The sequence below is a fragment of the Camellia sinensis genome, chromosome 2, assembly GCF_055761805.1.
Source record: "Camellia sinensis isolate YWXY chromosome 2, ASM5576180v1, whole genome shotgun sequence".
Classification (NCBI taxonomy): Eukaryota; Viridiplantae; Streptophyta; class Magnoliopsida; order Ericales; family Theaceae; genus Camellia; species Camellia sinensis.
Genome location: NC_138962.1, coordinates 47,071,535 through 47,096,423, shown reverse-complemented (window position 1 = coordinate 47,096,423; position 24,889 = coordinate 47,071,535). Strand labels below are relative to the sequence as shown.

General features: G+C 36.0%; 1 protein-coding gene across 4 annotated transcripts; it reads left to right on the top strand.

Annotated features, from left to right (window-relative positions):
- On the top strand, window positions 1–24,303 carry LOC114278229 (putative ubiquitin-like-specific protease 2B). Of its 4 annotated transcripts, none has more exons than XM_082906115.1 (16): window positions 1–324; window positions 3,469–3,704; window positions 3,796–3,883; window positions 6,064–6,113; window positions 12,525–12,713; window positions 12,827–12,902; window positions 15,238–15,346; window positions 16,801–16,872; window positions 17,824–17,955; window positions 19,374–19,574; window positions 19,662–19,717; window positions 19,815–19,908; window positions 21,411–21,501; window positions 21,893–22,012; window positions 22,668–23,063; window positions 23,435–24,303. In XM_082906115.1, exons 1-16 carry the CDS (start codon window positions 159–161, stop codon window positions 24,032–24,034), a joined length of 2,676 nt encoding a protein of 891 aa, XP_082762241.1. In that variant the 5' UTR covers window positions 1–158; the 3' UTR covers window positions 24,035–24,303. The 4 variants fall into 4 exon arrangements, with proteins under 4 accessions (XP_082762241.1, XP_082762239.1, XP_082762243.1 ...); XM_082906113.1 differs by having other exon boundaries at window positions 11–324; window positions 19,374–19,527; window positions 19,606–19,717; XM_082906117.1 differs by lacking the exon at window positions 6,064–6,113 and having other exon boundaries at window positions 51–324; window positions 19,374–19,527; window positions 19,606–19,717.
- The last annotated feature ends 586 nt before the right edge of the window (window positions 24,304–24,889 follow it).

The window sequence follows — 24,889 nt, the reverse complement described above, 5'->3', positions numbered from 1 at the left end:
CTCAATTTTTATATAATAGATACAAACCAAAGAAGAGTTCTTCCTTCCTCACCACACCACACACACCACACCACACCACACCACACCACAAAAGCAATTCAAATTGTTGATTTTCTCAGAGACTCATAGGCGTATGATCATCGTTATTGTTGTCGAGAATGAAGACGAGGAGTAGGGCGAGAAGTTCAAGCAATCCATTCGAAATCTTTGAATTCAGCAAAGCAGAAGAGCAGGTCGAGATCGCCTCCAAGACGATGTCTCAGAAATTCAAAATCCATAACTCCGATTCTTCCCCTGTCAACAAATACAAATTCCTCCAATGCTGTATGCCTCTTCAAAACCCTAATTATGTTCTATATATATATATATATATATGAGAAATTATATAATACACACCCACAAATGGGAGTACCATATGCCTAGTTATGATTTTTGTGGTCTTTGTAACCCACTGTAGTGTTGGTTTTGAAGTTGGTTATGAGTTAGTTTTTTTGACCCATTTGGTGGTTTTGATTTATGGCTCAAGTGGTATTTGGTTATGAATATGATCTATTGTGATCCCATTGATTATGACTGAAAGTGGTATTAACACTATAAAGTGTCATTGTTTGCATATGATATATCCTTTATGGGGTTATGTATTGTAGAATCTCTCTATATGTATGTATTTATATACCCATTTATATTGTGTGTTTGTGTATATATATATTAGGGGGAAGTAAGCAGTAGTAGGGGTACTTTGTACTGTCTGAATCTCTCTCAGTGCATTTCATCTTCCTGTACCTTTAATTTCATGTTGATTAATGAAATTTTTCTTTGCTGATCAAAAAAAAAAAAAGGGGGAAGTACATGAAGGTGGGAGTTAAGGAAAAAAATTACCAACATATGGAGGGCTGCAACACTTGCACCCACAGAGCCTTTCATTTGCACCCCACCATAGACACACGTGCAACCCCATGTGTTCGTAAATTTTTTTCTCAACTCCCACCTGCATGCAGTTCCCTCTATATATTATATATTGTGTGTGTAAATTATGTTTGGATGTTGGATTTGTGAAGGAAAAAATTTGGAAAAGAACATGGAGTGTAAGAAGCTAATTTTATTTTTGTGTTTGGTTGGATTAAGAAGAATGAGAAGAAATTGAATAGGTTTTGTCATATATTTATTTATTTTTGTTTTGTTTGATCACCCACAAAGAAAATATGTACAAGTAATTTCATGCCCCTTCCCCTTTACAATTCCAAGATCGAAGTATATCATTAGTTTTTGGTTGAGTTTTGGGTTGATTTTGTTGTCATTAAGTTTGTCTTTATGGATTCAATTTTTATTGCACTGTGGTTCTTATGGATTGTCTGATCATTCATCATTACCTCCCACTTCGGTGAATAGGAAAAATCAGATAATACATTAAAAATAAATAATAAAAGAAGAAGAAGAAGAAAAATTGGCAAAGGGATGAAGTTTGAACTAAAAGAGAAGAAATATGAACTGGGTCAAGGGACAAATTATGGGCAAAGTGAAGGGCACATATTAGAGGAAGACATTAAACATACAAGAAAATATGAGGTGAATCAGTGGAATGCATTTCTGTTATCATCAACAGGGTTTGTGAACATTAATAGTAGATTGAGTGCACTGGATGTAGTGTATTTTCCCATAAGGGATTGTGATATTTTTTCATTTTAAGATATATGATTAAAATGTTTTCCCCGTTCTACAGTTAGTGATTTTATTGTTTCTCTATCTAAGTCTGTCTTGTTTTTAATAAATTTGCTAGGTACTCTGAGGTTTATTTCTGTACTTCACTCAATCAATGAATTACTAGATGTAATATACAGTATGCTGGCCATTTGTGTGCTTGTCAGGAGTGATTACATGAGTGCAATTAATTACTGTACAGGAAAATGTTGGTTCAACTTGAAAGGATAGTATCAATGGTGCCAAAGGTGTAAAAGGAAATTAAAATTGAAAAAGTTGTATTGATGTCTGACATTATCAGCCTTAGGAGCCTTTTTTTGTTCTTTAAATAAAATTTTCAATTGACTATTCTAGAAGATATTATCCTTTGGGTGAATAATTACTTTGATATGTTATGAGATGTGTATTCTTTGGTCTTGTTATTATTATTATTATTATTTTTTGAATGTGGTTAATGACATTAATATCAAGTTGATATTTAGGGTTTCTAATCTATGAGTATTATTTAATAGAAGCAGGGCCGACTTTGCCTTTTCCGGGGCCCAAAGCAAGCTTCTAATATGAGGTTTATATATATATATATATACATAAATGGCTCAAAGTTCTAATATGAACCGATATTTGAATCATTTTTGGGCAAAATTGAACTAGTTGGTAATTTAACTTTTTTGAACCATCACATTTTTAACTGTAAAATTACTAATCATGTTTGTTTTAATCAACTTATCAACCAAAATCATTCAATTTTTCTTGTGACATACTTCACTAAATGTATGATATAATCGATTTCAAATTTGAAATGTTTCTTTCTCTCATAAATAATTGTAAGTAATAACTATAATCAATAATATTCTATATACAATTCATATATTTGAAAAACAACCATCAATTAGTTTTAAATAATTCACCATATCAATAATTTTTTTGTTTTTTCAGGGGCCGCTTTTAGCGAGTATAATAACAAAAAAATAAGGCTTATTTGATATTTTTTCAATTTTTTGGGTCTTTTTTTCCACCAATTTTTGGGGGCCCAAAGCGACCGCTTGTGTTGCTTGTGCCCAAAGCTGGCACTGAACAGAAGTAGGTCTGCAAGTGTCTGGAATGGAGATGCTTTTGATTTTTGTTCCAATTATTTGATCTGCATGGATAAGGATGTATGCAGCATACTTGCTTAATACTTATTTCAACAAAATGGATTATGCTTGATAGTAGTTATGTTCTTAAAAAATTAGTTCAAATTCGTGTACGCATTACAGTAAGTTGACTGCACCAATGCTGCTAATGGCTTTGTGCACTTTTGATGGTACAATGACCACAAAGAGATGCATTCTCTTCTGGCCTACTGTGGTAATCACAACAGTTATATAATTCATAAAGTGTGATTCAGGTTGCATCTATGTTGTTTGAAGTGCATTTGAAATGTGTCCATTGGTTGGGTTAGGTTTTTGACAGCATGAATGTATTGCTGATTTTCAAGAGTTTGAATGAGCTCTAGAGCCCTTTGGAGGCTTGTATCTGATGACCGTAACATGGAATCATATTAATGACAATAATGATGAAAGAAATATGAACATTATTTTATTCCGAGCTTTTGAATAGTAATTGCCTTTTTTCCCTCAAAAATCTATTTTTCTTTAACATCTTTCTCTCTTTTTAATTTTTGATTTGTTTGTTTGTTCCTAGATCTAATATCATTAGATTCAGTACTTACTTTTTTTGGAATGTAGCAATATTGAATTTGTAACCTCCTTCTCTACAATTTCTTTGTAGTTGCAAAAGGAGCCAAGACTAAACAAAAGGACTTCAACAATGAAATATTAGATGTTGATGCTTGTGATGATGCTGTCAATGAGGTGATATCTGTGTCGGATGCTCATCCTAATTATCTTGATCCCTGGTGCTCTTTTTCTGGATCGAACTCCTACACAGCAAGAACCCTAAACCATGGAGTCACTTCTACTGGCAGCAGACATTTAGACAGTACTCTATCTCGGCTTCTGTCTGATGTATCTGACTCCTTTATCTTACTCATTGTCCAAGCAATCTAGATATTTATTTTGAATATTCTCAGTACTTTTTAATCTGAAATGCTTGCAGAATGGGCCAGTTACTATAAATTCAGATGATGATGATGGCATTGAATTGAGTTCATCAACTTCTGCTTGTGATCTTGCAGAAAATGAAGGTTTTATTTATTTATTTTTATAGTTCCTTTATTAATTATCACTCCTTTCTCTTTTATGTTATTTTAAATTCATTTTGTTCTTAGTAACATGATAATTATATCTTAATATAATGAAACATGATACAATCACCAATTAGACAGGAAGGGCTGGGTATTAAAAGATTTCGACTGAGATCTTGTATGTAAATGGCTCTGAAGATATGGCTTTGAGTGGGATAGATTTTGGAGGGTGTGATTACAAATATGGCAGTTTGTGGGGCTGTGGTCACTGGTTACTGATGGAGGACTCTATGCCTTATGGTAAGAAATTTAAAATGGGTGGGATGAGTTTTGGAGACATAGTAGATTGTAGGGTGGGTAGAAAGGGTGAGGTTTTGGAGACCACATGTCCTGACTTTTTTGGGTTTGTCTTCAAATGGTTAATTATCTCATTGTTAACAGGAACCAGTCGGGATACATCTTTAGAAGGAAATTTTAGGATTGGGAGTTTGAATAGATAATGGCTCTTTTTTTTAGAAGTTGTATGGCATGATTGGTTTAAGAGTCAGAGAGGGTATCATGAGGGAGAAGAAGTTGAGGTCGGGATGCTTTGAATTGAAATATTTTATGGTAAATGATAGATACAATATATTTTATACAAAATTTACTTTCAGAATGATGTGGAAGTGGCAAACATGTAAATTATGTTTATATTGATGGCAAAATGTTTTTAAATGAAACCATTAAATAAGAGGCATCATTATGTGTAATAATTTTGTACAATGTTTTTGTTTGTATAGCACTACCAAAGAAATATAGACACTTCTAAGAAGGTAGCGTATTGTGCTTCGACACTTACAAGATGCTTCTCGACCCTCGTCAAACACACCTTAAAATTTGTCCCACTATTTTTTAAAAATTTTCTAGATTCAGACACACTTTAGACACTTCAATAACACGTGCACATCGCTTAGACACACATGAAATACAATACAAGTTTGAATAAAATAACTTGAATTCCAATGACAAAAGAAAAATTATGTATTTATCTCTATTCTTTAGAGTTTAGAAATTCGTGTTAGATAGCATTTTGTTATTGTCTTTGAATTAATGGGGGTGTTTGGGAAGTTTGGGTTTAGGGTTTTTTTTTATTTTTTCCACTAAAAGACAAACTTTTTGCAAAACCAAAAAAAACACATCCAAACAAAATATCATATCCAACCCCATAATCATTTCACTTTTCTCTCACAAATATTACATCCAACCACAAAAAAACCCAACTATCTTCCCAAACACATAATTTTTTTTCTCCAATAATATCCTACAACTAAAAAAATCTACGTAAAAACCCACTTCCCAAGCACCCACAATAAGTGCTTATTTTTTATATATGACATGTAAATAAATATATTTTTAATTAATAAAAATAGATTTTTGCACGTGTCCTACATACGTGTCATTGTGCCAGTGTCACGTCATATCATGTCACGTCACGTGTCCGTGTCCTTGTCTGTGTCTATGTCCATGTCCGTGTCTATGTCTATGCTTCTTAGAGCACTAGTCATATTTTATTAGTGCTTTGCTGGGTAGGCTAGCATCATCTTTTCCTTGGGAGAGAGATTTAGAGCTTAAATGTGCCTTCTAAGGTGACTCCGGTCTAATTCTTCTTGTGAGTAATTTGATTTGTAGAAGACTTGTTATGGTCAAAAGGTATTGTATGTGCAAGAAGGATGGAGAAATAGTCTACAATTGACTTTGTGGGTTATGACTTTGGTTGTTTTGGGGGTATCTTGGAATCCCTCTTGTGGTATGGTTGATCTTATACATAGTTGGAGGGTTGGTAGAGTTGGGAAAATAAGGATGAAATCTTCTTGTGGTCTCTCTATATGTCATGTGGATTATATGGGGGAGGGTAGATATTTTGATGAAGTGGAGGAGCTTTTGTACAAGTTTAAAAGTGGATTTTAAGTATCTTGTACAGTTGGTTATGGGGAGCATTACCCAACACTAAACTATTGGATTTGTTGTCTCTTGTGATATTGGAGAGCATTGGCCAGCTTCGTGATTTAGTATAGTTTTTTCTTTGTTTTGAGATTCTGTGTAGCTTGTTTCCGCATGTTCATTTTTGTAATTCAAACACATACAGACATTTATGAATTTTTTTTTATTGATCTTACGTTGACCTTACTGCTTAATTCTAGGTCCACTTGAGGAACAATTACTGGAGCATCGTTTTGGTGGATGTTTCATTGTAAGCATATTACCTCCCCTTCTTTGTTCAATTAATCAATTTTGTTTGACACCTTTTTATGGCAAATTAGGAAGAATTGGTGCCAGAAAATTTCCTCCTTTTGAAAATGGAAAAAGAAATATATATATGTACTTACTGAAAAGTACAGGCATAGTGTAACAAGAAGTCTGCCTATGAACAAAGCCTTTTTTCTAGAAGGATTTTGAAAGAAACAGCATTATTTTGACAGATATCCACAATCAGTGCTTACTTTCCTTAGAGCTCCTATAAAAATAGTTTTATGGACATCTCCACATGAAGTCTTCTTTGAAGTCTGAGAGTGTTGGTACTAATAATTTGTCAATGACATAAAAGTCTTGATATCACTACTCTTGCTATATTTAGGAATATCTCGAAGCAGAACTAGTGAAGTGGAAAATCCTAAAGATGGTGGTGACACCATAGCATGGGATGTGCATAACTCGTACTCGTTGTTATCTTCCTAAATTTTATTGACATGAAACGATCATCTCCACAATTTTCTTGGAAGACCATACTCTAAAGTCAGGGAAAAAAGGATTTGGAGGCGGGAATGGCATATTGACAGTAGGCTACCCAAAGGCCTCTAGATTCCCCTAGACCCATTTAGTCTAAATGCCTAGTGTAGAAAATCAATGTATAAAGAGAAAAATACAGAGAGAATAAATGTATCTGATGATCTTATTATTGATTGATGTACATTGATGTTATATTATTGATATTACAAGGATTCCTATTATATAGAAGAGGATTTGGGTAGTAGGTGAGGAGTAGGTGAGGGTAAATTGGTGGTAGGTGTAGTAGGTGTGGTAGTAGGTGGTGGTAGGTGTAGGTAGGTAAATTTTAACAGCCCCCCGCAAACTCAAGGAGGATAGAAACTAACCAACTTGAGTTTGGAGAGAGGAACAAAAAACAAGAAAATACATAAAAATAAAAGAGGATAAGAGACACTGTATGGTCGTGTCAGACCATTGGTGAAGACACTGGATGGTGGTGTCATAACGTTGTAGAGGACACTATATGGGGGTGTCATAACCATGTAGAGGACACTGTATGGTGGTGTCATAACGGTGGAGAGGACACTGGATGGCGGTGTCAGACCGATGTAGAAGACAGTTTATGGGGTCATGTCGGACCGTTGTAGCAGACACTGTTGTGACAGTTGTTGTGACAGTTTACGGAGTCTTGCTGGACCCTTGTAGAAACTAACCGGAATCAATGTCGGGACAGTTTACAGAGTCTTGTCGGACCCATAAAGGAGCTAACCGGAATCTATGTCGGGACAGTTTACAGAGTCTTGTCGGACCCATAAAGGAGCTAACCGGAATCAATGTCGGGACAGTTTACAGAGTCTTGTCGGACCCATAAAGGAGCTAACCGGAATCAATGTCGGGACAGTTTACAGAGTCTTGTCGGACCCATAAAGGAGCTAATCGAAATCAATGTCGGGACAGTTTACAGAGTCTTGTCGGACCCTTAAAAAGTCGCACCCTCAAAAGGTGTGCCCAATTTGTCAAAAAGCGTGCCATCAAAAGGCGTGCCCATTTTATCAAAAGGTGTACCGGACATGATGGCGAGGCGCGTGACTTGGCTTGCGCGCCCAGGTTGTCGTCTAGCGCCGAGCGGCGCATGATACGCGTGGCTGCTTTGGCTATATAACCAAGACGAAGGCAGAGGCTGAGGCAGCGAAAAAACTGAGAGAAACCTCTGAAAAAAAAAGCCTTCGTGTTGCTGAGAAAGAGAGTTCCTTGTGCTGAGAGAGATAGTCTGTAACACTTTGTTGCCCAGAAAATGGCCTCGTCTTCCCGTGGACTGCTCACCCTCTTTCCCGACCTCAACGAGTCAACAAGAGAGAGAACTGGAGCGGTGGCACTGGAACCTCAACCGAGTGTCCCGGAGTTTGCTCCGTTGAACTTTCCGATGCGGTCGGTGGAGCAAAAAATGGCAGTGCAAACGGATGTGGAGGCTAATCAGTATACTTTGAAGGCATGTGTGGAGTCCATGACGGCGGTCACAAACTTGTCGCACCGGCTGCAGAGTAGGACAAATGAGGTGCAGCAATTAAACGCCCAGCTGGCTCTGCTCCAACGCATGTATAAGGATGCGCGAGCAGAGATAAGCGTGCTAAGGGCAGAAAACAAGGAGCTGAAGCGGAAGGCCACCGTGATGTTTCGATTTGGAGGTCCACCATATGCTGCAGTGGAGGAGCAGGGAGTAGTGATCATGCCCAGTGGACAAGGAAGTATTGAGGCAACACCGGCAAGGGCCGCCCAGGACGGAGGCAAGAAGAAGAGACCCGCGGCAGAGTAGAGAAGAAAAATCCCACCTGTGGATGTGGTTTTTGTGGTTTTGTTTGGTTGTTGTTGTTGTTGTTTTTTTTTTTTTTTTTTTTTTTTTTTTTTTTTTTTTTTTTTTTGGTGTAAAATTGTGATCGGGGTTGATCCCGGCATGAAGAAATGACAAGTTTGTGGAATGTTGTTGGTGTTATTTTGTGTTGTTGTTTTGGTGAAGAATAAAAATAAAATAAAAGAAAACAATGGAGAAAGAAAATAGATAAAAATATTTGTGGAGAAGTGATATGAAAAACATCGGTGTGATTGGTTTTTTTTTTTTTTGTGTAGAATATTAAAAAAAAGAAATAAGAAGATAATGGGAAAATGGTGATGCTCACTAACAATGGTAGGGATAGGGGAAATATATGATAATAAAAATATATAGATATATATATATATTAAAATAAAATAAAAAAAAAAAGAGTGTAACGTGGGTGGAATAAATTAAGGAAAAGGATGGAAGACAATGTCTGGTGGAGAGAGGGACCAGAGAGAGAGGGAGTGGATTGATTAAAAAAGATGAAGAGTAGTTAAATGATAAAAAAAGAGAACAGAAAATAAAAAAGACCAGAGATGTTTGAAACTATATGGTGGTTTTGATCAAAAACCGTGGGCCAAATTACCACCCACGTGAGTCCCCTTCCCCATGTACCAACATCAATCAGCGCATCTTTACCTCTCAGCACAAGGCCATGTAAACTCCATGTCCTTTAGTGATTCTGTCTGCAGTGCTATAGCCTCTCTCTCTCTAGAACAGAGATAGAGGGATGATGTTTATAGGTGTGCAATCCGGATTGACGGGCTCCGATTATGGGATGTGCCATGTTCACCGTTGATGTTGCTGCTGGAGTCCATGCTCTGAGCTCCGTGATGGTGACTCGTGGTGCAAGGGGTTAGTGACGCCGTTGGGGTAGTCGGAGCGTTGAAGGATTTGAGGTGGAAAAGGGTTTGAGGTGAGAACGACAAGGTCCACGAAGACGATGAAGAAGACGACGTCGTCTCGGTCAGATGCCTTCCGATCTCCAGTTTTCCGGCCAAAAGTCGTGAGAATCATACTGGCCGACGCCGACGCCACTGACTCTTCCAGTGACGACGAACCACAGGTTGTGAGAGTGAAGAAACACATCAGAGAGATCAATTTCAAGCAATCGCCTAAATCAGTAGCCAATCCAAGCAGTAAGAAGCGAAGCCACAGGACTATACGGTCGCCGGAATCTGACGTCACTCGCCAGAAAAAAGTTTCGCGGCGTCCGCCAGAGGCCGTGGGGGCGTTGGGCGGCGGAGATCCGAGACCCAACCCGGAGAAAGCGGGTCTGGCTTGGGACTTTTGATACTCCTGAGGAAGCCGCCACGGTGTACGACCGAGCTGCCTCCGTCGGATGGGGACACCTAGGCAAAGTGGAACTTGCTCTCCCGCCATTGCAGCAGGCTCTGACCATACTGCTGATGTCCCTATGTCTGAAGTGATTTCAGATGAGTTTGCTTTTGGAAGCCACACAGTAGAGAGGATTGTGGTGATGATCTTGAGCTTACTCTTGGGAGCTCAAGGACCAGGTAAAGAAATGCTGAGCAGAAAAGATGGCGTGGGTTGACGTTGGCCAGAACACGGCGTCGGTGGTTGTCGTGTGGGCAGACGGAGGGAAGGTATGTGTAGAGGTCCGGCGGGCGGCCAAGGCGAGGCTGCCGCCCGCCGGTAAAACAGAATGACTAGGTTGTTAACCTGGCTCTGATACCATGTAGAAAATCAATGTATAAAGAGAAAAATACAGAGAGAATAAATGTATCTGATGATCTTATTATTGATTGATGTACATTGATGTTATATTATTGATATTACAAGGATTCCTATTATATAGAAGAGGATTTGGGTAGTAGGTGAGGAGTAGGTGAAGGTAAATTGGTGGTAGGTGTAGTAGGTGTGGTAGTAGGTGGTGGTAGGTGTAGGTAGGTAAATTTTAACACCTAGTTACTTTTTGGAATCAATTGAGATAGTTTTAATGGCAAAGCTTTCCTAACAGCCCACAACCAGCTGGTATGGAGGGCCCGATGGTCATACTTGATTTTAATTATAGTGGTTACTATGACTTTGATATTGTAAACCTATTTGAAAAAGCAGCTTACCTGCCATCCATTACAGTTTTAGTTTATGATGCAAATGATTTCCTTTGACATGGTTTATGATGCTTGAATCTGAACTTTGTGCATAGGAATAGAGTATAATCTGCTTCCACTCAAGTTTTAGGAATCCTTTTCTTAGGTGACACTCTAGCTTAAAAGATGCGATTTCCCCTTTCTATGTTGAAAATTTGTAGGCCTTGTAGTTTCTCATTTGAAAACCACATGTCTTCTAACATTCGAAGTATGAAAGTATCAAGAATTCAATATGGCATAGAGAAACTAAGAAGCTAAGCCATCCAAGGGAGGTGTGGGGATAGAGGGTTCGGTTGACACGTGGTGTGGCTAAGGGCAAGGATTTGAATTTCAAAAAGCTGTGGAAAGCAATTGTCTTTGGCTGGCGGAGTATGGTGGGAAAATGACCATGTAGCAAGTCTCTTCATAATTTGACCTGTGATCCATTTTTTGCTGGGTCTGGACATGCTCAAAAGGCTTGTGGACCGGTGCCTAGATTTATGTGAAAGATGCTTCAGCCTAGTAAGGAGAGGCCTCATAATAGCAAATCTATGTGGAAGCCCAAATCGTTCTCTGTTGTTAGGCAGTCTAATGGTCTTGTGGACTATTTTGAAGTGGGTTGTGAGGCAAAGGAAGCTTTGTTGCATTTGGATGGAGGCGTGGCTATAGTAAAGCAGCCTTTTGAGGTTGAGGGCTCGATTCTAAATAGGCCTAATTTTGAGGTAGGCTTTAAGGAAGGGATATAGAGAAGCTCATTTGGGAAGAGTGTGGAGTTTCAAGACTACAGACGAAGGTAAGTTATGTCCCCTTTGTCTTCAACTCATTTCTTCTCCAAAGTTGTTCGTTGCTATGGGAACCGTTTGTTGGACAGTTTGATATGCATTGTTGCTCCCATTTCCTAACACTTAATATTTCAGGATAATTGGTTACTTAATATGCTATTAGAGCTTAGGTTGAGGAGGTCTTAGGTTCCTCTCCATTTGCATTTCCTGCCTGTTTGCATTCTTACTTCTCTTGTGTTTATTCTTACTTCTCTATGTATGAATGTTTCGTCTCTATGCAAAATGGAGTTGCACATGAGGGAGGGTGTTGGATAGCTTGATATACATTGTTGGGCTCATTTCCTAACAATTTAAGCTTTTGGGATAATTGGTGTCTTAACACCGTCGTCGTTCCTTGGTGATAGTTTTGTAGGCTACCCAAAGGCCTCTAGATTCCCCCAGGCCGCCATTTAGTCTAAATGCCGTCGTATTTCCAAAGTGATAGTTTTGGGATAATTGGTGGTTTAATTCCTTTCTTCTCTCCCTTGTTCCCTCTGTAACCCTCTGATCTCCCTCATCCCTTGTAACGCTTTGCTTTGCTTCACTGACTGAAGTCTGATGTGTGTTTCTACCACCCAAAGCAATTGGTTTTGAACCATTGGTCAGTCAAGATTAGATGAGATGTTTTGTAAACCGAGGTTGTGGTTTGGGTATGGTGGCCGTAAAATCAACCCAATCCGACCCCTGAACCAGACCTATCGGCCAAGAAATCTGAAGGAGGATCTTAAGAGATGAAATAGAGAGGAGTTTGGGCCTGTGGGTGTTCATAAGGCAGATATTTTGGCCACAATTCAGATGTTGGATGAGAGATAGGGGGCCGATGGGCCGTCAGCGGAAGAAGTCTTGGCTAGATCTCTCTTGAGGGAGGAGTTTAGGAAGATTGCAAAGATGGAGGGGATCAGTTGGAAACAAAATTTGAGACATTTGTGGCTCAAGGATGGAGACAGGACTATTGGTGTTTTTTTCCAAAGGATAATACTCGTTTTAACACAGTTACTTTTGCAGAAAATTGCTTGCTGCATGCTTCTTTAGACTCTTTTTTTTTGCTTCAAATTGTTGTATCTGTTCTTCGTTCATTTCACTTTTCCCTTCTTGTTTTGATTTTGCAGGACACTACTGTTGTTGTTTCCCCTGATTATATCATATATGGGGATATGCACATTAATGAATCTCAGTTAACTTTTTCCTGCTGCTACATTAAAGTGGAGGGTTCATCTGCATGTGGAATCAAGGTACCATTTAGCTTTAAATGGACAGTAGGTGATATCATCAACATTGAATCGCAATGGTGTGGACAGGTGAGTTACAATTGTCTTCCCTTATGTAACTCTCTTTTTCTGTTTTCTTTTTTCTGGGTACATTGGAGTGGAGAGGGTGAATAATTCTAAGTTCCTTCTATTGCCAACTTTAGGTTGAAACAGCTGTTGTGAAACTCCATCTAAAATCAAAGGATATGAAAGCAGCTGAAAATACTAATACGAGTTCAGGTTTGTGTATTTCCATAAAACGTTTGCTGACTCTATTTGTTTGGTCTATAAAATGAATTAATCTCTCATTTGTCTTGAAATTAACATATATGGCATTAAAAATGCCTAGTTGGCTCCACAATCTTCTTTCTTGCTATGTCTGCATAATTTTTGTTTTTGATATTACAAGGTTTTCTGATGAAGATCATGGAAAGAAGAAAAAGAGCAAATCTAGAATTTCACATGAAGCACATTTAGGGTATCAAGAATTAAAGATTTGGAATAATTTTGAGTCTTCATGTCATTATAGTAGGTTTTAGTAATTAAGGGTATAATGGTAATTTCAATAATTGTTGGACATGGGTTGTAGGGGTCACCCATGGGTTTTATTTTGGGTTAAGCTATTAAATGGGTTATTATATATGGGTTTTACTATGTCTAAAATAATCTTAGTATTCAAAAGTCCAAATTTTCTTTTTTGATATTGAAGTAGAATTAAAAGTCATTAAAGTTTTCTATTATGATTGAAGTAGAATTGGAAGTCATAATTGGTCTAGAATATTAGTAGTTGCTAAATATTTTTAGTTTTTAAATTTGAGAAATAGTCCTTATAGAATTAGGAGAGTCTTTAGCCTATAAATATATGTGTAATCTCAATGATTCAATAGGAGAGTTAATATTATGAAAATTTGAGATTGTGTTTGTGTGATTGGCTTATCCCTTGCAAGGGTGAAGTACTTCTCTCTCTTGCTCTTCTTCTTCTATCCAGTAACACTACTGTTCACGTCACTGTTCACAGTGCTTAGAACAACCACCCAACTGTCCCTAAACACTTGTGTTTTCATTCCCAAAACCCTACCTTTTTACAAACCCTTAAACTCCTATTTTTTAAATACTTTTGCAGCCACAAAATCCCACCAAACCTAGCCCTACAAGTCTATTGTTGCTGCTGCCAGTATACTTAAACTGGGCTCACTACTTGTAGGAAAGTAATCCCTACTCGTCCTACATCATTTTCACATCAACATTAGTTGGATGTGGTGCCATTAATTACCTATCACTCTGAAAAGAAAAAGGTTTGCATGTGACATCTGGGATTTGTGCTTTCCTTATGAGATTTATGTTGGGATTAATAGTATCTGTTTATTGAGTTTCCTAAATGGCGTGTGTGGATTGTGGAAGGTGCTCTTATGTGTTATGGTTATGCCTTTTCTTTCTTTTTTCCTTTTCCAAGAGGGATGCAGAAGAACTAGGAAGTACTTTCATTACTTTGATGAATGTGAGAGGTTTTGAAAATTTCATTCCGTCCTATTTACTGAAACCCACATCTGCAAATGCCTGCCCCCTCCTCCTCAACAAGAACTTGTATGAACTATGGCATTCCTGTGTGAATGGACTACCTCTTTAGGGGACCTTCTTTTGGTAAATATGCTAGATACATGATGTTTGCGATGTGATGAATTGAAAAGATGATTGAATTGAAGAAATTGGAAAAGAGTTAGTGTCCAATCAAGTTTTTAGCATCTCACCTCTTGTACTATTAAGGATTATTGAGATTGTGACTACATAAATACAGAAGCTTTGAAGAAGTATCAGGTGTAGCTTGAAGTATGAGATCGGGTCAAGGATAATGCGATGTATAGAAATAAGGCCTTTTTAGCAAAATGATTGTGGAGCTTTCCTCTGTTTTAAAATTCCCTCTTGCGCTCAGATTTTCATCATAAGCATTCGATCATTTAAATCTATCGGACTGCAAAGGAGAAGGTTGGGAAACAAATATTTGTTAGTGGAAGCTCATGACGCAAGAATTCCCATTATTTCACATCTGAACATATTAATGGAACAAAGATTTCATTGTGGAGTGATGGGTTTCCATTTTGCCGGCCCTTGTTTGAACTGAATCTCATTCATATAGCGTTTTGGTTAGTTTGTTTGAACTGTTTGTCTGGTTGCTTCACCATGTACAAGACACGTTTGCACACAAGGCAGGTTATGATATTAGTTTGATAATCATTTTTGGGCCTATTTCTAATAGCTTAAGCTTTTGGGATAATAGGTGATCTAAAAAAATGGAAGGATTGTGCCTCCAAATAAATGATGAGACTTGACAGAGGCTCCTTCAGAGGCCTTCATGAACCTTGTTCCCTCATCCTTCTTCTTCTTTCAAATGAACGTACCTTCATTGTGGAAAGTTCCTGCTTTGTGCTTGTTCTCCGATTGTAGAATGCAAGAGAGGTGAAAAGTGTAGGGCTGATCAACAAAAAAAATAAAAAAATCAATTGAAAGAGTTGGAATTAGGCAAAATTGCACTTTCGGAACTAACAAAAATTAAATGACTTTTGTAATTGACATGCAGGCATTGCAGAGTTGAGGTTCGCAGTTTTTGATCCCAATTGGTCTGAAAGGGAGGAAGCAATCAAATCACTGGATGTGAGATACAAAGCCAAATGGAATCTCGTTTCTGAGTATGTTGCTTAATTTAAATTAGGTTATAATTTCCTATCGTAGAAGGCATAGTTGTGCCACCTTGTTTCCTCTTTATCTCTCTCAGCCAACTAAATAGCTTAGCAGTTTGTATTGGAATCAACTAGTGTTGCATTTAATAGTTGAATGATGCTTTGGGTTTTCAATGAGATTGGTAATGGATTTTGTGTTGACAAATTGCTAGAATTGACTAAGACAAGCGCTTAGGTGCAAAGGCAATTTTGGGTTTACAATAATCTCATGCACTGGGTTCCCTTGTATGCAATACCTCTTTGAGGATTGTTCTGATTAATAGTCAGTTTGACCACTTTCGCTAATTTTTTAAAGGGAAAAATACAATACATATGAATGGTGTTTGGGGCTTTAAATTACACTAGCAATTGTGCACACGAGATGCATTTGCGAAAATGGATGACAGATACAACCATCAGGAATGTGGGCTTGTTTTGAGGGGAAATCAAAAAAGTATGACAGAAATATAATGAACTAAAAATGGGTTATAATACTCCTAGAAATGTTTTTACATGGTCAATTTTAAAAATTAGTTTTACATGGTAAATTAAAATTATTGTACTACATTTTATATCTAATCATTAAAAGAAAATTCATCTAGGAGCATCTTTAATACTATTACTACAATCTATACAAGCCTCCCCCTATGGTACAACATTTTAGAGCATGTGGTGCACCGCATTCTTGTTCTTGTTCCACGTATCAAAATGATCAATGTTGCAGGTAACATAGGGCTGGTGCAAGTGATATCTGCGTGTGGTTGACACAAATGTGACTGGCACTAGACAGTTTTGACTTGCATGAAAATTGAGCTAATATGAGATCATGACAGTACATTGATAGCAAACACATGATTATTGGCCACAATTAATTGATTTTTGTTTTGTTATGTTAGTTTAATCACATAAAATTGTGTATGTTTTAAAATTATTTGCACTGCTTCAATTAGTGTTTTTAAAATTATAACATAAGGTATATTAATTTTTATAATATATATTACGAGTACAATTTGTAAGTTTTCTTATGTATATTTCAAATATATTGGTGAAACATTTGGATTTATTCATCATTTTTGTTTTTAAATTTTTATTTTTATTTTTAAGAATGTTGTCCATAAAATGATGTTATAAATAAATATGGAGTGAAGAGAGAAAAAAAAAAGGGGGGGGGGGGGGGGGGGGGTATAAGAAAGAACAAGAAAAAGTCAAAGAGAGAGAAGAGAGAAGGGGTTGTCTCAAAATTCTAAGATTCCATTACTTTGCAATAAAAATTCTTGGTTCCATGTCTGGTGTAATTTTAAATTTTTTTTTTTCCCACTGTTATGTACTTTTCTTCTTTTCCACTCATTAATTATCAGCAGTGAAGATAATTAAAATCTTTGTTATATGTTCTGTCACTCAGCTTTCTGTGTATTTTCATTCAGTATTGACACAAGGAGTGAAAGTGCTTGTCTAGGGAACAACAACATATTCTTTGAGAAGCATTACTTTTCCACGTAAGTAAGAGCAAGTCATATTCTTGTATAGACGATTATGCCTGTATAAAAGAAATTCTGTTGCTTATTGAATTTTCACAATGCATTTATACATCATAAAGTTCTGTGTCAACAAATTATGCCATGATTTCAAATGTGGTTTCTCATTTTTCGTATATATATATATATATTTTACTTCATTGCAATTCTTTATGTTGCTCGTGATTGCACTTGCCCCTGTTTAGTTCAGACTGCGTGGACTCAAGAATGAAATCTTATTTTGTAGAATCCCACTTCATAGTTTAGTGTTGTGAGTGACACAGATATGGATATGACGATACAACAAAACCTAAAAAGTGAGATATGGTTATATTTAGGATATGTTTGTAAAAATTATTATATTTTTATAAATTTTAGTATTGTGTAATACATAAGAATAAAGCCAAAAGCAAGAGAGCAAGCTAATAACAAAAAGAAATTTTTATTAAGTTAAGAATCTTCACTAATATAATATCAACTTCAGTGTAATCCCCTTCCCGCTGGACTTGAGGATTTGGCTATACATTGAATGTAGCAGAGAATAAGAATCCTTGTGTCCATTGCAAGTAGTTGGGATTTAGACTTTTTAGGCTGAGTATCCTAATTTTTTTTTTGTTTGACCATTAGTAATTTCCCAAGCTTGGACTTTTTCATTTTGAAGTTCCTTGGATAAATTTTAACATGATAGCTTATCCCAGGAAAGATAATATTAAAACTTGAAAATTTTCTATCATGGAACATCAATTCTAGCTTGCAAGTTAATTTCAATTTTATGAAAATTACAATTGTGTATTTGTTGTGCCTCATTATACAACTCTTTCATACTTAATACATATTTGCACAATCCTCATTAATATTCTTCAATCTGTAGACTGTCTTAGATGTGTTGAACCTTATTATCTTATTAATGATTAATGATGTGCCTTGATTCAGCCCTGACGATTCCTTTGAGGAAGTTGTCTATCCTAAAGGAGATCCTGATGCTGTTTCCATTAGTAAGAGAGACATTGAGCTGTTACGGCCAGAAACATTCATAAATGATACTATCATTGACTTCTATATAAAGTAAGTTTGAATGCAGAATTCCTCGTCTTTGTTTAGTCTGTTCAAATTTATTCAAGCTTGTGGATTTTGCCTTCTTGGGATCATGCATGATTGGTGTTTTCTTGAAGACGTTGTATATTTCCTGACTGCATACGTGTTGTTCTAACAATTTCATGCCTCAAAATATATTGAAAACCTGCAATAAGGTACAAAAAAAGAATGCAATACAATTAAGGGGTTTTGTGCTATTTTTAAATGTGAGGGGAGGGTAAAGTGGATATTGCCTTTTCATAAATCATAACATAGTCAATAAAGCAATAAAGGATCATAGATCGCGTTGAGGTTCAGAACACAGCTTTTGTCCGTGAAGACAAGCATCTTTCGTTTTACACCATGTGCTCATCTCATCATTCAGAACAAACTGTTCATTAATTTATATCTAAAAATAATAAACTGTTCATTAATTTATATCTAAAAAATTTCATATTTGTAATATTTTAATATCTAATTGTTTAGATATAATTTTCTTATGTATTTTAGAAAATATAACTGAATCTTTAGTGTTCACAATTTGATTAGATTCATGATTTGGAAAAAGGTAATTTTGATTCACGATTCTATTATTGATTTTACAACTATGAATGCGACTACTTAAACGGATGAATCCCCCCCCTCAAAAATAAATAAATAAATATATAGAAATGTATTTATGCTAGTGTTGATGAATGTGTAAAAAATGTATAGAAATGTGTGAAAAGTGTATTGAAATGTGTAGTGTTTGGAAATATGTGAAAATATATTGAGATTCTAATTATTTCGACATTATCACTACCTTAGAGACAGCCCATAGGGCTGTAATTACCATGACCTTTTAAAAATGCTAGTTGTTGTTTTTTACTTGAAGTCATACGAAGGTGACTGCCATTTTAATTAGGGATATGGTGCGGTCATCTGTAAATGATTGTAATGTAATTTTCTGAATTAAAATTGTATAGGGAGGAATATTTTCCATTTAAATTTTTGGGCAGTAATGAGTAAAACCATTACACAGTTATTGGATGTCAAAGTTATTGGACGTAGAGGGTATTCTTGGAGAAAAAAAGGGATGGCGTTCGCACCAAATGAGACATAGGCTTTATATAACAGAATAGATTAAGGGGAAGAATTATACAAGGATGATATGGTCAAGTTTGGAAATTGGCCATGTTAAGAATGATATGGAGATTCAATTGTTCATAAGGAATCTTCATATATTAATGGGTTTTTTTATTTCATCAAGTACGAGCTCATCTGATTTTTTACATGTTTGAAGCATAACAACATTGAATATGTGTGTTGCATACTGATACAGGTTGGATACTATATTTCATTCTGGTTGGATTGTGCTCATTTCAACATTTTAGCTGAAGCAATATTTGCAACATTTGACTGATTGGCAGATATTTAAAGAACAAAATCAAACCCGAGGAAAAGAATAGGTTCCACTTTTTTAATAGTTTTTTCTTTCGGAAGCTGGCTGATCTAGATAGAGGTCCATCTAGAGCTTGTAAAGGCAGGGCTGCTTTTCAACGTGTCCATAAATGGACAAGGAAGGTGAATCTTTTTGAAAAAGATTACATTTTTATTCCTGTAAACTTCAGGTAAGAAAGTAGTTATGCAATTTACATGCAGGACATTGCTCTTTTTTGTTATTACACTCTGATATGGACGGTTTATCTTGGTTACAGTCTTCACTGGAGTTTGATTGTCATTTGCTTTCCTGGGGATGTGGCTAATATTGAAGGCAAAATTTTTATTGTAGCTCTTTGTTTACTTTTTTTTATTTTTATTTTTATTATTATTGCGATTTTCTACACTTCATATCAGCAACCACTCTGCAGATGAAGATGTCAAAAAATTGTCGAAGGTACCATGTATTTTGCACATGGATTCTATTAAAGGAAGCCACAGAGGCCTCAAGAATCTTATTCAAAGGTAATTTGTTTATGGGCTATGTTCATGAGCACTCGCCCTCCTTATCTCTATGCCTAGTCTGTTGTAAAGAAGCTAGTGAAGCCTTTTTTCCTAATGCCTTAATTTTTATTTCCCCCTTGCCTGATCTATGAAGAAAATGGAGGCTTCCCTCAGTATTGTATCCAACACAATAACCTTCCCCCGCCCCATCAATGCCTCCATCTTTTATCATTTCCCACACAGAGCTTATGGGCTTCATCCTCCAATCTCTATACAGTTGCCTTATCTCACCCTCTTCCAATGATCCTTCACTGGGCCTAATCAGAGCAAGGGGCCTACAGTCAACAGGTCCATCTCCACTTCCTCCCCCACATATTATTTCCATGGTGTCTACTTTATAATCAGAGGAAAAAAAAAAATGTACCCCGTGCTTGTTACTGGACCAATTCAGGATTGTGCCAAGATTTCCTCCTGTCAGTTTTAAAAGTTGTGTAGAAACAGCCAGACCATCTCAAAACTTTTTACCAGTTGTCTAACATTCATTGAACTACTTGAGAGATACTACCACCTGGAATTTTTTATCAAGTTGTTATCTACAAACTGATGATGCATCACAAGTACTTTCTACTGGCCAAAACTCAGCTTTCTAAATCATCAAGAAATTGCAATATTGTTGAGGTCATGATTTTGATTTTGGCCTTTAGGATGAAGACACTTCTTTTTTCTTTTCCATTTTTTTTTTTGTAAATGTAGTCCATGAATCATGATGTATAAGGATTTGACTGATAATTAAAATATCACATCTTTCTTTTTTTTTGTCCTTTTATTGAACAAAAATTAAATACGTTCTTCGAGCATGAAAAATTACATCAGGATTAGGTATACTTGGCTTGTATTTCAAATCACATCAACAAGATTTGTGAGGAGTCAAAAGGTAAGTTTAATATGAAACTACTCTTTCTTGAATTGATTTTGAATGTATAATGATTTCTCATAATCTATGGAATTGATGGTGTGGGGTTATATCAGTTAAACAAGAAGAATTATTTTGTAATGGACCTGTTGTTATTGTTCTTCATTTATGGCCAATAAATTGAATCCTCTTTACCGTATTTCAATGTCTAATGCAGGAACTCGCCAAAGATTTCAGTAACTAGTTTGGGACACAGGACCTTTAGCCTCAAATAAAAATAATAATGTTTAGATTGTACAGATATGAACTTCAAATTTCATAGAAAGAAAGTGTTGCTTGGATGGTTAAACCATATGGCATAGTTGGTTGAGTTGACATCCTCAGTGTCATTCCATCCTTACTGTAGACTTTCCCTTCTTGCCTGGCTCTTCAACAAATCACCAACCACCTCGATCTAACAATTCATTTGCTTGCTTGAGAAGTTTGAATTTCATGTGTTATATCATTGTTATTCATATGAAATAAGATTTTTTTTAATAAAGCCTGTGTGTCTTCTTTGTGATTTCAAGAATTAATTGTAACAGTTGCTTCCTTCATCATGTCATGACAGTTACCTTTGGGAAGAGTGGAAAGAGAGGCAGAATCGACTATTAGAAGATGTTTCTTCAAAATTTTTGAATTTACGGTTTGTCTCTCTTGAGGTATTTCTTCTTCTCTTTTTGGATAAGTAGTATTTCTTTTCTTTTTATTTGAGATCACAATATTTCCCTTAAACTTGTAAGTGAGACATATCTATATGAGCTGTAAATATGTATTTTTTCCCCAATTAGCAATCCATGTTTGGTTGAGTAATCCAATATACAATAAAAGTTTATTTCATGATTGCTCACACACATACTGATTTAATTTTCCTGAGACATCTGAATGCCCTTAATTTTGCTTAGATCATAAGTTTTAGAGTTACTGGCACAACCCCAAACTGGAATAGGGTTACAACCGGCCAATAGTCATGGGTAGACTGTGTGAAGATGTAATTTGCTCTTTGTTTTATGAATATCAATGTTTGTTAACTTTCATTTCATTTTGGTTCAGCTACCACAGCAAGAAAACTCTTTTGACTGTGGCCTCTTTTTGCTCCATTATGTGGAACTTTTTCTGGACAGAGCTCCTGTTGACTTCAGCCCCTTCAAAATAACCAAGTTCTCCAACTTTGTAAGCGATCTTATCTGTTTCACTAGCCTTGAAATTTATATTCTTGGTTGGAAATCAGCCTAAATGGTATATGTTTATTTGACTTCCCTGTTGGTGGTTTTGTTCCAAATTGATGATTGCATTATTTAAATTATTTGACGTGTGAGTTGTTTTTTATTTATGGTGCATGACACCTGCAAAATTCTGGAACATAGAGAAAAATGCACCAATATTGTGTTGACATGAATTTAGATTTTTTTGTAAATTTTTTTTGCAATATATTTAGAAAAATATAAATGGTTTTATTTTACGACATTGATAAATATTGTTATTAGTCGTAGCTTCGCAGGAAAGATTTCAGTTTACCCTCCTATGGCATGCGCACATAACACCCTAACATTAAAAAATAAGCAACTAACTGTGATTTCAGGACTAAAGTGCACTACTAACTTCTGCTTAACAAAAAATTAAAATTAAAATTTTGCCTTTTTTACAGAAACCACAAAAGTCATGACAACAATCCTTTTGGATTTTAATTTTTTTTTTTACTTTTGTTGTTTCAAAAATTCTGATAATGCATAGCAAGCCAAGTATTTACTGGATTGTATGCTTAATTTACTTTGTAAGCATGTGGAGTTGCATATGGAGAGTTGAATAGTTTGCTAATTTTTTTCAGCTTAATAAGGATTGGTTCCCACCTGCTGAGGTTTCTCTTAAACGTGCTCATATCAAGAAATTGATCTATGAAATTGTTGAAGATAATTCTCAGAAAGCCCCTCCAGCTCCTCGCAGTGATGATAAAGATCCTTCTTCTGAATTACCTGGCATGGATGAGAAAGACACTGGTGTAGAGATTCTGCAGGAGAAATTCAATTCACCAGAAATATGTCATAGCAATTATTCCAGTTCTGTTGCTGATCAAGAAATTGAAATTACGCCATTAGTGGCAACCCCCCTGAGATGTGTTCAATCTTCAAAAGAACAGCATTCAATTTTCAGGGATAGAAGTAACCGGTCCTTTGGGCAAATGGTATCACTTGATCAATCAAAGAATGTCATGTCACCAATAGAGGTAATTTCTCTTCATTGAAATGATGATGAATATTTTTTCTCTAAAGATGTGTACACTACAATTTGGTGTTTAAATCATGGTTGCTACCGGCACTCGTGATTTTAGTTGCTTGAGAAATTCATTGCAATAGAACCTTGTGAAACATCTCCAACATGTTTGAAACACCTTAGAAACATATCTGTTTCTAAAAAAATATAGTAGGACATGTTTGGACTCATGTCCATCATGTGTTGAGGAGTGTTTGATGAGTCTCAGTGCCTGACATGTGTCCGACACAGGTGCATCACCTTCTTAGAAGTACTCTTCCCTATCCTATCATATACTTTGTCATTACACCTTTTTTGCTTGTTCTTCTGTTTTTTCGGAAACAGGAATGCGAAGAGACATTGGAGCAATTTCCTTATACACCAACAGACAAAGCAGGTTGCCAGCGATTGGCTGAAGTAACTGAACCTTTCATGCATGCATATTCTGCCAAGGAGATTAGCTCATTGGAGACATCTTCATCCTCAGTTGTCTCTTTGCATCCTGATGAATCTGAGCTTGGAGATTCATTCTCGGGAATATCTATTGGTGGATCCCTTATTTCGTCAGAGGTTGAGGTGAATGATAGCCTATCTCAGGAATTTTTGGGCTCAAATCCTGCAAGAGAGAATGACAAATCTGAATCTCCTTCAACATCAAGTGATCAGTTTGCCACTTACATTATCGAGGATTCTGAAGAAGAAGATGGGACAGCTTGTGTTGTCAAGGATTCTCAAGAGGAAGATGAGACCCTTGATGTGAATGAAACTGAAAAGTTTACTTTCCAACTAGGAAAAATTCTTGGCTCGTCCAATCAAGAAGCCAACGCAACAGAAAACATTGTTGTTCGAGGAAATAATATACGGCCCATGTCAGAATCAGAAGAACAGGTGGCTGCAAAAAGGCCAAGGCTAATGACTCCTGAAGGTGGAAGAAGACGACGATGACTTATGTGAAGCCTGTCGAATGACCGGCACTGAAGTGTTTTTGTTATGAATGGCATTTAGGTTGATAGAGTCTACAAAGCTTTTGGGTTAGGCTTTGGGAAGTAAATAGCAATCCATCAAACACCTTACCAAAACCAAATCAGAGGAGGGGGGAGTTTGGAAGGGGCATATGTTATTGTCAATTCATTTTGTTATCCCTTACCCTTGTTACAATATATTTTCCATGTAATATTTGTACATATGTAATGCAAACAAAATTTTCTTACAAATTGATGTGGCAATTGAGTTGTTCCTATCTTTCAGTAGGTCCATTTCAAGTACTAATGTTTTGTTAATGCATGCCACTATTGGTTTGTAAAAGTGTAAGTTTGTTTATATGACATTTTCCTTTTTATGTTTTGTAATGAAGTATGTGTCACTTTCCTTGCTTTCTGTTTGGTTTTTGAATTTATGAAAGGAAAATAAAAAATAAAAAAATGAGAAAAAAAATGAGAATATCTAAATTCTTTTTGTTGTCTGGCATGATTTGGGAAAATCAAAGGAAATGATTTAGGTAAAATCTCTTTTTCCATTATGGAAATAATAGCTCATTGTGCAAAGAGTATATCAATTATTTGTAATTGTTATTTTAATTTTATAGAATAAACATAAAGAAAAAATAAATAAATTATTTTCACACTTTAATTTTTCGTAGGAAAAAAATTACTTCTTAACTTTTAACTCATTTTAAGTCAAATCATCTCTCATATTTTTTTTACGTATTTTTTTAAAAAAAAGAAGTTAAAAAGTCGATTTTTAACCATATTTTCAAAACACCGTTAATTCATATTTTTTTTTTCAATTCACACATGCTTT